The 13250-nt window shown below is 33.5% G+C and overlaps 1 protein-coding gene across 3 annotated transcripts in view; it reads right to left on the bottom strand.

Moving 5' to 3' along the window:
• LOC145662111 (methyl farnesoate epoxidase-like) overlaps positions 1 to 13250 on the bottom strand; it is a 379435-nt gene that overhangs the window by 94393 nt on the left and 271792 nt on the right. For all 3 annotated transcript variants that reach the window (XM_081727445.1, XM_081727446.1, XM_081727444.1), the window contains 2 exons: positions 10426 to 10606; positions 5586 to 5700 (listed from right to left, as the gene is read on the bottom strand). In XM_081727445.1, the coding sequence (XP_081583571.1) occupies positions 5586 to 5700; positions 10426 to 10606 (296 nt within the window). The remainder of the gene's footprint in view (positions 1 to 5585; positions 5701 to 10425; positions 10607 to 13250) is intronic.

Here is a 13250-nt window from a genome sequence, read left to right as displayed (position 1 = left end):
TCCGTATAAACTGAAGTGTTCATGCATGAGAACTAATATTTTTATTTTATGTAATTTTGGGGACTTTCTATTGTAGCGAAACATATATACGAGGTTTGATTGGAACGTTTCAATACTGGGCATGTAATTTTAAAATGGCAGTACTTTCAGGCTATTGTGATGGATCTCCTTCAAAGTAGTCCCCTGCTGAATCAATAAGCCGATTTCAATGGTGTTTCCACCTCTGGAAGTATTCCTGAAAAGTATGTTCCGTGATGGTGTGAAGCACTCTCTCCGTATTTGCTTGAATATCTTCAATTAAGTCAAATCTCTTCCCTTTCAATTACAATTTTAATTTAGAAGAGAGGTACAAGTCGAAATCCAATTCTTTTCTTTCCAGAGAGCAGCCTTTACCGCCGCACATTTTCGCGCAGAAGCTGAAGGACACTTTTGTAGTATTTCTGGTTGACTGTCTACTCTCTATGGGCAAATTCGTGATGCACGATACCCTAAGAATCGAAAAAAGCACCAACATTCTCTTCACATTCGAGCGACTTTGTCGGGCTTTCTATGGTCTTGGTGAATCTGGGCTTTTCCACTGAAAAGATTGGGACTTTGTTTCTAGGTCATACTCATAAGCCCATGATTAATCACCTCTTATTACCCTATTCAAGAAATCTGAATGCATTTCGGTTCAATTAAACAGTTCTTGGGACACTTTAATTCAGTGTTTTTGTGCTCGTGTGACAAAATGTTTGGGATGCATTTCGCGGACACTCGACGCATGTTCAAATCATCAGTTAAAATTGACTGAACCACATAGAAACTTAAATTCAGGTCTTCAGCCATCTCCCTAATTGTAAGTCTAAATCACCAACTTTCACAATGTTTTCGTTAGTTTTTGATGTTGAAGGCCGGCAGGACCGGGTGTCATCCCCTACTGACTCACTGCCATCTTTGAATCTGTGAAACCAGATAAACATGTTTGACAGGCTCGGACATTTACCTCCCAAAAGCTGTTTCTAAGAGTTCATAAGTCTCCGAACCAGATTTCCCAGTTTTAAAACAAAATTTCACACAAACGCGTTGTTCCAATTTTTCATCCATTTTGCGCACTTAAGACATACACGCACACCCGCACTCAACTGGTTGCTACGCGGTACTGAATAAAGATATCTTGGTGCATGTTTCAACATGTCTCAAGGAACCACCAACCCACCGCTTCCATGGCGATTATATTTACTCCTCCTGACCAGTGTTGCTAACCGTCTTAAAACTTTCCAATCACAACACGTTTCAACGGAAAAAAATTGTATATGATACTATTTGTAAAGACAAAAACCGTTTATAAGGATTTCATTCAGAAACCCCTTGAAAAAATAGAATTCAGATTTTAACATTTTTGTAAATGTTAGTTGTTCGAACGTTTTTTGCCAGAAAATGTGCCGAGAAAATGTACAACCAACCTCAATACGTGTGTGATTTTAATTAATTTTGCAGAATTACTACTACATCAGTACCCAACTTTTCTGTACAACGCTATTTTGAATTTCGAAAAAAAGGATTGACAGTTTCATTTTCAACCATCTCTACTAACGCTATTTAAATATAAAATTAAATTAACTGAAAATATCGAATTGCTATGATCAAAATCATAGATATAAACTTGCAGATTTTTTTGCTGTAAGTTTCCCTGAAGAAATTAAGTAGATGATTATCTGGTAAAATCAGTTTTGCGTTTTAAAATTGTTTAAAAACTTGTAAAAGCTTTAAACAAGTACAAGGAAAGCTCAAAAAGTAACACGCCAAATGTATTTTGTCTTCCCAAATTGTAAGTATGAAGTTGGAAGTGAAAGAAACATCTTAAGTTTCCGTTCATGCTTGATATCGATGTATCTACTGTACATTCTATGTTAACCTTGGTGGAACAAGTATGGTCAACATCATAAATATGTTGCATGTTTTATGTCATCTAGCAATAAGGTTTAGTGAAATTCGCAGAGTTTGATCAGAAGTATATTGTGTTGAATGAAACAATGTATCACAATAGCACTTCACCAGAGTATGATACAAATTCTTTGAAGACGGTTATATGAACACCGTTCGATACACCTCCTAATAATTGCTACAATATTAGCTCATCTTACTTAGTTGTATGGTCGAGGGGTTTAAGGTATTAGGCTGGGTTTCGTAAGATCTGTCTGTAAAGAGTTCGAATACTGCTTGTGGTATGAATGTACCGTGCTTTTACTATTCCTTTTATTATTATCGTTCATTTCTAGTCGTTTCTTAGTCTAAAGTGAGGTGTTTTGCGACATATTTTAAAATGTATCAGATGCAGCAATATCCGCTCTAAGCTATTCATATGTTGTTTGTAAACGATATGCATAACGCGTTTTTTCCGTTTTATCAACAGACAATATTTAAATCAGTGAATGAGGAAAGGAAAATATTACAAACGTAAGGTAGAATATTTCATTATAGTAAATTTTTAATAACGAAATATTTCAAACCATGATATATGTCCAATACAAATATTTGGTTACAAGTCAGTATTTCCAGTAAACGTTTTCAAAATTTCATTTTGAGTTTATCTTATATGAGAAGTAGACCTAGAGCTTAAAATGTGATCCGAACCACATGAACTCCCACCGGGAAACGAACTTGAGCTTTGCATGTCAAATCTGTATACGCTGACAGCTTAGCAACGAGGGAACTACCGCTATTTTAAATCCGTTTTTAAGAGTACGGTTTTGCTGAATGTTCTCATTTTTCCACTCATCTTGTGAGTTATATTTGACCTCAAACTTGGCACAAGGTAAACGTTCATACGTTTCTGTTTCCGTTTGTAAAGTACTCAAGGATACCTTTCTGCTATTTTTAAAGTTTTATCAAAAGCTTTATATACATAAAATTCGTCCAAAGTTGTACCGGTAATATACTTTGATTCTCTTTTATAAAAACGTGAGCATTAATTACCGAAGTAACGTTCGCTTTCGAAGAAAGTAACCGAAGAATGTTATCGCTAGTCAAGTGGTAAATATATTGTTGTTGTATAAAGTATAATCATAAATTTAGAGTAATTCCTGTGCGTTTGTTCCATCTCGCACAATGTAATGTTTTGAATTCCGTGATTGATGAAGTTACAATCAGTTTATAACATCTAAGTACAGTGTAAGACGAAACTAAACTTCGAGTCTCAGTTGACTAAAACGTCAGTGCATCTAACCCGCATGTTTAATAATAGGGAAGTCAGTTTCTTAAGAGCAGTCCGAAAATATGAGCAGCAGGAAGCTTAAACTCACACAACACACACATATCTTGCGCAAGAGGAAATCAACGAAGTTCGTAGCATTGTTTGGAGTTTCATGAACTTGTAGAAGGTAGCCCAGGTTTGTTCGCTGCAGTTGTTGCGAAATAAAAGACAAGTTTACAGGTAAGTAGAATTTAAAAATGTAGCTTTTTGGAGCTATAGTTAAATCAGGGAATGGATAATAAGCTAAAACTAGCTATCCATGCGTTATATACAATTTGTCACTGGATTTATAGTCATTTATGTCTAGAAACACAAGGCTAGTCATTCGTTCACTTCTTTTCTAAAAAAAGAGTTGCCAAATATAAAAGGTTAAATTATCATTCGCAGTCGGTGAAATATGAGCATTTGAATTCAGTGTAATATAAGCATACTTATTTTTTGAAAGTAATGAGAGAAATTGACGTAAGTAGCTTTCGCAGATGTTAACTAAAGTATATTTCGTAATAACAATTTCTAATAACTTGGATGATATAAATTCTACAAGCTTTAAGTTCATACTCCGATTGTTTACATTTCATCCATTTCCAGTCTATCACCAGACTCCTGTATGGGAGGGGTGTTGTCACAGTCTGTGTGCGAAGGTGAACAAGCAGACATCCATAACGAAATCTAAAGCTCAAGTGGATAATAATAGTTACATTGAGAAAACGCCAGGAATGCTACGCTAGAAAAGAGGACAGACTCATCCACATAGTGTGAGGAGAATGATAGTATTTGCCATATTTGTGACGGAAAGTTTATTGAAGACTCCAAAGGTGAAGAACGGATTAAGTGTGATATATGCCGAGACTGGTATCCATGTTGTTTAAACATTCACGTGTTTTTCGTATACAGTTTATACTTGAGATTTCACTATCATGTTCTTCAAACACTTCAAACAAATCGACAAGAGTTATTTCGTTGGATAAATGCTGTACAGAAAAAGTTATAATATCATGAAGAAGGAAACACTGGTGTTAAGATTCAACCTATATTGTTCACAGGAGATGATATTTAAACGTAAGTACAAATTTATAGTTTTTAAAACAGGTCACTAATATTATTGCCACTACAAGATACACAAATATAATCACAAGCGCCAATATGAGAATACATCTTTTTCAAACACAATCACTTCAGTCAATCAGTTTGCGAAATATTTTTTCACTAACAAAGATACTATTTACAGGAACACAGTCACTTTCTTAACTTTCCATACTATTTCTTCTTGTCTTTACTTTCAAACATTCTCACTATTTCACTCATAAAATTAGCGTCTTTTCTTCAATTAAATCAAAACATGCTCCATAAAATGTTCCTGAGTAAATATCCCACAGGTATCATTTACTTTGTGTAAACATTCAGTGCCACGAGTTTATGGTGATTATTGTAGTAGATTTAGTGCCCAGTTTTTTGCTTCACACCAGTAGATAGGGCTCTTGGAATGAACTGTTTTAAGTGTATGTGCAACTATCTTTTGCTAGTTATTGTGATCATTTAATTTTTATTTTTTCTTTTGTATATTTTTTGTACATACTTTATATTTTATGTGAAAAGATTTTTTAAAAAATGCTGCTTATGTCTGCCCTATGAAGTGCTCATATTACCCTTATATTACAGAAAAATGAGCACTTCACACGTACCTAACTAACCTGCTCATCTCTCACAAACAAAAGTATGTTCAACCTTCTACGTTTCGCCGTTTCTAGGCGAAAGGTCAGACATTCTTTTGGTGAGACATTTTACTTTTTGTAATACATCATTTTTGAGATATATTAGAATTTTCATTAACTATGCTGGTATTCAACTGACTTCTCCTATCCTTAGGTAAAGAATAGCTATAAAAATAACAAATAGTAAGTTACAATCCTAAAATATTTTACTGAAAGTAGCATTAGTTTTAGTGCAGTAGCACTGTTATATAAATGAAGGTACAATGCTAAACCACATTCTCTAAACAAATTTATTCCAGTATACATCATATATTTTTGCTGTATTTTGACCAGAATACAAACTGACATTACATTTCAAACGTGCAGAAGTTTTCCTACTATTTTACAATTATATTAAGACCTTGCGCAATTAATACATTAGCATTAACTGAATTTAATCGAAAGTATTATAATGCGTTATACGTTTTAAAATACCCCATATTTCAATTTGTTTTAAGGTAAAGTAAGTATTTTTTACAACATTGCTTTTAAATTCTGACTATCTGGTCATTAATTAAGATAAATTTTAAATTAGTGTGAAACACAATATACATTAAAATGAAAAAATTCATTACATAGAGGCTATGTTTTAATATTACCTTAGGAATAGAATATCCCATTATCTCAAAATCCTCAGTGGCTTTTCGTGGAAGTACAGGCACAACAGACACTATCCTTTGCACTTCATGTATAACCGCAACGGTATAATGCATTCTGGAACAATACGAAGATACCATTTTAATATATTTGACATTTATGTGTTAGTAAATAAATTGGGAAAAATATAAATATAAGTAATACGCTTCACAATGTGATTGGGTTGTGCGTCACTTTGTTTTAAGATATATTTTAATTGCAGTATATGATCATATTGATAGCCACACATGTCAATATTGTCTTTCATAAATCAATGGTGGAGTGTTTAGCTTCTTAAATGTTTGGTACCCGCCTGTTAAATTTTAAAATCTTCAAAAATAAAAGTCGGTGAACTGCTGAATGTGTTTAAAAGCTTCTAGAATTTTCAAGGATCATGTTAATGTAAACCTTCTCAAATTTAGCATGATTGGTAAGGTGTATATCAAACTATAACATGATGTAAATACTGTTTTAAATTTTGACTGAGGATCACACATAGTGATGAAATATATTGTCAGCAAATTGTTCTGACGTCAAATCCAAATATTTGTTTTGTGTAATCAATTTTGATTGTATATATGAAGAGATGTTTTATTACTGTTTATACAAGGAAATGTTTTCGATATAATATTTGTTAATTTATTGCCTTCCAAAGCAAAACGTATCACAGTGTTATGAATTAAAACAAGGTACAGAAAATCGGATCATAAATGTAAACGGTTGACTACTGTAATTTGTTTCTGACATCCTGAAGATAATTGATTGTCTTCAAATGGAGATTGTACTAAACAATGTAAATTTACTGTATCATCACATGCAGCTAAACAAAATTTTCGAATAATAAATTCGTAATTTGAAATCCTAAAATCTTGTATGTCAATAGTGTATTCGTTAACACATGGTGAAATTTCATGTTTTCGTTGCAGAAAAAAACGGAATTATTTGTCCGACAAACTCCATGTTGTTTAAACATTCACGAGTTTTTCGTATACAGTTTATACTTGAGATTTCGCTATCATGTTCTTCAAACACTTCAAACAAATCAACAAGAGTTATTTCGTTGGATAAATGCTGTACAGAAAAAGTTATAATATAATGAAGAAGCAAAGACTGGTGTTAAGATTCAACCTATATTGTTCACAGGAGATGATATTTAAACGTAAGTACACATTTATAGTTTTTAAAACAGGTCACTAGTATTATTGTCACTACAAGATACACAAATATAATCACAAGCGCCAACATGAGAATACATCTTTTTCAAACACAATCACTTCAGTCAATCAGTTTGCGAAATATTTTTTACTAATAAAGATACTATTTACAGGAACACAGTCACTTCCTTAACTTTCCATACTATTTCTTCTTGTCTTTACTTTCAAAAATTCTCACTATTTCACTCATAAAATTAGCGTCTTTTCTTCAATTAAATCAAAAAATGCTCCATAAAATGTTCCTGAGTAAATATCCCAATAATATGCGATCTTGCGTATACATAATATATATCTTCCAATTCGACGTAAAGCAGAGATTTCATTGCACGTTCTTCTAATTCCTCTGGACTCATAAACAGGCACTTATGTCCCATTTGGTTATCCAATCCCTCTGTACACCCACCTCGAATTAAAATTTTATCAGTTTTCCAATTAGTAAAGCGTCAATTATACATTCACGGTCCATTTACTGATTACTGCATAAGCAACTTAAACTCCAAAATTTTCAAGTCGAACCTGTTAATACCGATGATAATGCAAGTGGCGATAGGAAAACCGTTGGAGACGGTGTTTTTGTTAATCAAATTCTCCTTCTTCATCTGACGATGATGAATAAATTTCATCATCCGAAGATGATAATTGTACTACTTCAACGCAGTCCGGGGAATCCGGCCTCTTGTCGGGCTTTAACTTCTTCCTTCGCGCAGGAGATGATTGCGTCTCCTCGCCGTCAAGATCGCTGAAAACTAACTTCCGTACGGGGGCCATAGATGAATACATACAACAGTCTCCTGAAACTCAGTAATTAAGCGTTTACGTCACAACAAAATGTCCTCCTAACAACGACAAGCTCACACATGTCCCCGTACTCACTTATATATCCAATCACGTGAACATTCTAACTACATTGCTGTCAACATTAGAAAAAATTCCTAAAATTTTTTCCATGTGTACGTGAGCATTCAGGGTTAAACTACTTCTCTGCCAACAAAAGGACAATAAAAGCCGACCTGTTCTTAGGAATTCTAAAACATGCGCGTGTGCATACTCAAGGTCAAATGAAATTCCTCTCAACAATAGAAAATTAGCATGCAGCTGCGCTCCCTAAAGAATTTTCTTCTACGTACGTGAGCATTTAAGGTCGAACTACTACTCTGCCAACAAAGAACAAGGAGAACTCAGCTCTCAATGAACCTAATTTATTACACAAAAATCCGTATTAAATTCCAACCATTGTTCGCACATGTGCACGAGTGTAGTCAAGGTCAAACAACATTCCTGTCAACAAAGACTTATTGTAAACAATTGAACGTAAAGGTGCAAAGATGAACCATAATTTGCATAACAATCAGCTACCTTTACGTAAATCTTCTACTCAAAATTTCTCAACCACAAAAATTTGTTTGATTCAGAAAATTTAGGAATCAAATTTGGTAAGTATAAATTTGGGAAACACATTACTTGATTGAAATCATTTTACATGTTGATATTGATTTTAATCATGTTGATTAATTTATAGTTTAGGATTTCAAATTCGGTAGATAATTATCGAGAGCTTTTACGAGGTGTGATAAAAAATATGGTGAGTCATTTTATTTCGAACACTTTAATAACAGTAGCGGATGCAGAAGGGGGCTTAAATTATATACCTGAAGATTAAATTATATACCATAGTCCCTAACAAGCCTCTTCTTCAAACGCTGTGAGAAAATGTTTCAAGATTTCCTTAAAAGAAAGGTTTCGAGTGTCCCTCAATCGAGATGCGTTTCCAGTTCATGGTAATACTGGAGTCTCTCCCATAGAACAACTTAGCTTTCATGAGTGTCATATCCAGAAGGAGGCTGTCGACCAGGGCCTGTGTTTAAAGATACCATCGCTTAATTCGAGTGATCTTTTTAATAAAAGCCATGGAAAAAGGTCAGTAAAGACTATCGGATATAATCCTAGGATCTCCCGAATGCGAAGCAAGAGTACTATCCACTATAGCTTCGCTTGTTTGGTTAATTTCGTAATGCTTCGTTATGATTTTTCAATTTAGGAAAGATTGTAACGACTTAGTGAATATCTTTTTAATTTTATGAAAAAAAACGATAGACGAAATAAATTCTGGACCTTCTGATAACTGCATTCAACAGGTTCATAAATACCACATGTACCTTGTTCACGAAATATTGTTAAAGAAATAAATAGTACGCCAAAACAGATTATTTTCCGAAAGTTTAAAGTTGCCGACAACAATATAGTAGCGGTTAGCGAGTAAATACTTTATTACTCTCTGCTCCGATTCGCAAAATCGAGTTGTTATATCAATTGTTACGCATGCAAAAAAAAAAAAAAAAAAAAAAAAAAAAAAAAAAAACATTAGCAGTATCTTGAGTAAAACTATATTTCTGCTCATTTGTGCGTTTCACTTCTTCATTAAAACGTGTAAAGTGATTTGTTAATTATTGATTTTGAAGATTGCACTGCTTGTTTGCTTATAGTATGGTTGGTTTTGTGCCTCTGTAGTACGCGAAGAAGTGCTTTTTTCAGTTATTTTATTTTGTGGTTGTGTTAAATGTTATTCATTGATGCATGTTGAATCGTTTTGTTATTAAGAAGAGAAAAACAAAGTGACAATTCTTCGCAGGTAACATCAGTTAATGAAATGTGTGTTTCTTGAAGATCTGCCTATTGTGTCATCCTTGAAGTGACACGTTGGTGTAGCCACAGACTAAACATTTCAACTTCAGTTTGGCGATATTGGTACTTAGAGAACATATCTGCATTAAGTGATCTCGTGAAATATGAAATTCTGAGAAATCCCTGAGTTCCTAAGGTAGGGTATTAATTTCCGGTATCTGTACATCTTAAACTCGGAAGTATCTTTGGTCTGTATTCTCTGAGAGCAAGAATGGACTGTTTCGCAAACATTGTGCTGTTTTCTGCAATCAAACCTTAACTGATGGTCAACAAACAGTTCCTTTAAAGAAGTTAGTTATCGAGCTATTACAAAAATATGCAATGTTTTGTGGCAAGGATGGGAACTTTTGCAAACATACACAAATATCTACCATGACAAATTCGAAACAGAGTTGTCATTTATGACTAGTTTAGAAACTCCTAATTAAAGTATCACAAATCATTTGAATGAAAGTAGAAGGACACATGATTTGGAAAATAGATCCCGACTTGTGCCCACAATAAAAACTATTTTACTGCATGATGATCAAAATATTTCCTTGAGAGGCCACAGAGATGATAACAACCTATTTGAAACAAGTGAAGATCCTGTAAAATACGATGGGAACTTCATGGCTTTGTTGCGTGTCTGGTTGAGAGTAGTGATGTTTAGTTAAGTTATAATCTAGAACGAAAATAGAATCTGGCGTACTACTTGAATAACAATTAACACTCAAATAATTATATTCTACCTCCCATCACTTGATTTCGATCTTTTTGGAAAATTACACTTCTCTTATTATGATTACTACTTTTCAAAAATGAAGTTTACATCTATACTTTCACTATAGATTATTGACATTCTTACAGGGACAAAATTCAAGGATGCTAATATTTGCTTTAATTTGAATATGTTTCTCATTCTTACCTATTCATATGTTCAATGCTTGGATTTTCGTTCCTTCCGATCACTTGATCTATTTCTTCTTGCATCTTCCGTTGAATGTCAGGATATAAAATCATGTATAGAACAATGAAACTTAGTGTGTTGCTGCATGTATCTATTCCTCCGAGAAAGATATCAGAAATAATGTCAGTAATAGCGTCATCTGAAAAATATAAAATACACATAAAAGTAAACCAAGTTTGAAAATGCTATAATCTTTAAAACGCCAAGTTTGTATTATGTTTCATACACTAAAATTAGTTTGGAAATTATTGTATTTAAAAAATACAAAACCTTTCATCATCCTCCTACACACGTTGTAGGATAAAACTAGGCTTTCTAATTTGTGACAATTAACAGTCAAACATAGTAACTGCTGTCCTATGTTCTACCTAACATCTTGCATTTCATTGCGTTTTATGTTTGTTGTAATGGACAGTGTTATCAAAGATATGAAGGATTTCATTGTTCTTATAGCATCGACATCTCCAATAGTAAGTGTTGAGTTCTCCCGCAAGAATTCCATAATCTACTGATTCTCACCATTCCGTTTATGTGTTCTTGCATTTACAAGTACTGCATTCACGGGCAGGATTTTGTGTTTTATAGCTAGGGCAAGGATTATTGTCAAATATTATCGATTTTCCAGAATAAAATTATCGTAACACTTCGAATATTGTCGAGTTATTGATTAACGTGTAAAAATGTCCATAAATGACCCTATAGTTAGGATAGGTGTAACGTAACCATGTGAACATATTAACTTCCGGAAATGGGATTGGATTTAAATGACACTTTGCTGATACATAAAATGCATTAGTACCGCGGTCCAGTTCGACGATGGGTGTCGTAGGTGCAAGCGGGAGCTAATTCCCTTACCATATAGACAGGACAATGATCAAGGAGCTAGGAAAGTGGAACAAATGCACTCGCAAGCTTTTGCACAACTGAACACAAACAAAAGCGGGCCTATTTTTCAACAGTTTCCACCAATGTTCAAACACTAGTCATACCGGGTGACAAATTGTTCAAATCTTCCTCTTAGAAACATCCCGCCAGCGAAGACAACTGTAACCCCATCACTTTCAAAGCTCTTACTGCCGAGTTCGAGCTTTAGGTGCAAGAACGAGTAATCAGACGACACTCTAAGTCTCTACAATTTGACAATGAATTTCGACTGGTTCAACGTTCCTTGCATTCAGAAACCGGATAACAGAACGAATCTCACAGTCCGCGGGTTAAACAATTCTTTTAAACATTGTAAACGATCACAGGACTAGTGTTGTAAATAGAAAAAAAAACGTTCGTATTTTTTCAGAAATGTACGTTTTTTAGAAAAAAGCATTGTGTCTCGTTTTTTTTCTAAATTTTGTTCTTTTTTTTTCAAATAGTTATTTGTAATGCATCTTACGTCTATTTATGTATGAAATATTTTTATGTAGGTGTAATCACCGTAAAATGTAACATAAATTAAACGCTAGATATTGATACGCTACAAATATTTTACAATTTACATGAATACTATACCTATTAACAATTCGGATTTCAGCAGTTTTCATCAATATCAACTAAGAAATAAATGTAGAAATGAAATTTTGTTTTTTCGTGAAAGCAGGCCTTTAATAAGTATGAAAATAATGTCACGAACAGTATAAAATTCAAATAACTTGTTTAAAGGTAAAAACTAACACTAATTTGCCTAATAGTATTTTTCTAAACATCATATATAAATAATTTGTCGACTAGATATACATGATATGCAGAGTCGGCTCTACCATATATGTAACACGTGCATTTGCGGCAAGTTTGGAGGGTCCTTCAAAATCTGTCATAAGTATATTTTTTAAATATAATATTTCTTGTTGGCAACAGACTTCATGATCATGGTAGTTACATTTACTAAGCTGGCCTATTTGATACTACGTTCATAAATTATGTTTAGGTTGCATTAGTTTAAGGTCATATGCACAATGCTAAAGCAAATGGTCGAATAAATCCGAGCACAAATTGCTTGATTGTTGTCTGTTCCATTTAGTAAGTTATCACAGTTTGGCATAACAACTAGTTTTTTTTGTTTTTTTTTTGTCAGAAACAAGTTCCTTATCATTGAAGATAGAAAGAAGTTTTTTTTAAAAATATGTTAACAGATGTAGAAGAAAATCAAGAAATAAAGATGAAACAGCTAGTTGCACTGGAATTGCAAACTGATACATTGAGATTGAAGCTCGATATTGAATTCTATAAAAAGGATTAACATCTTTCATCTGCAGGTGTGTTTGCATTATCTTTCACTAACATAATAGATTAATATTTAAAGAAAAAACAGACACAACGGGATTGCATTTTTAGTAAGTATTTAAGCCTTTCTGAGTGCGACTACACTTACCATTTTTTTCGTTGTTCATGCTGGAGTAGCATACTTAAAACCATGACTTTTAAGATTTGTTCTTTCTAGAGAAAGGGGGAGGTGGCAAATTATGCCATTGCACGGGGCGACAAATTGCCTAGGGCCGGCTCTGACGATATATATATATACAAAAAAACATGAATATAGGATGACACAAGTTGAAGTGATGCAGGGTGTTTCAAAATTAATATTAGGGGTTGAAACTTTGTAGTATCTATTACAATTAACTTACAATTAGAAATATTATATCAAATGAAAGAGCAACTCAAACAATTTTGTACGCATGCATGTACATGCATTGTTTCTCCTGTCTGCCGTTAGAAAGAGCAAGTAGCGAAAATAGAGACTAGAGAGCAGAAAGCTTTTTGTGTTTTAATAAAGACTGAATCTGTACAGTGCA

This window comes from Thermobia domestica, chromosome 10 (genome assembly GCF_964235325.1).
Source record: "Thermobia domestica chromosome 10, izTheDome1.hap1.1, whole genome shotgun sequence".
Taxonomy (NCBI): Eukaryota; Metazoa; Arthropoda; class Insecta; order Zygentoma; family Lepismatidae; genus Thermobia; species Thermobia domestica.
The sequence above is the reverse complement of the archived record's forward strand: the minus strand, read 5'-3'. Positions and strand labels throughout refer to the sequence as shown.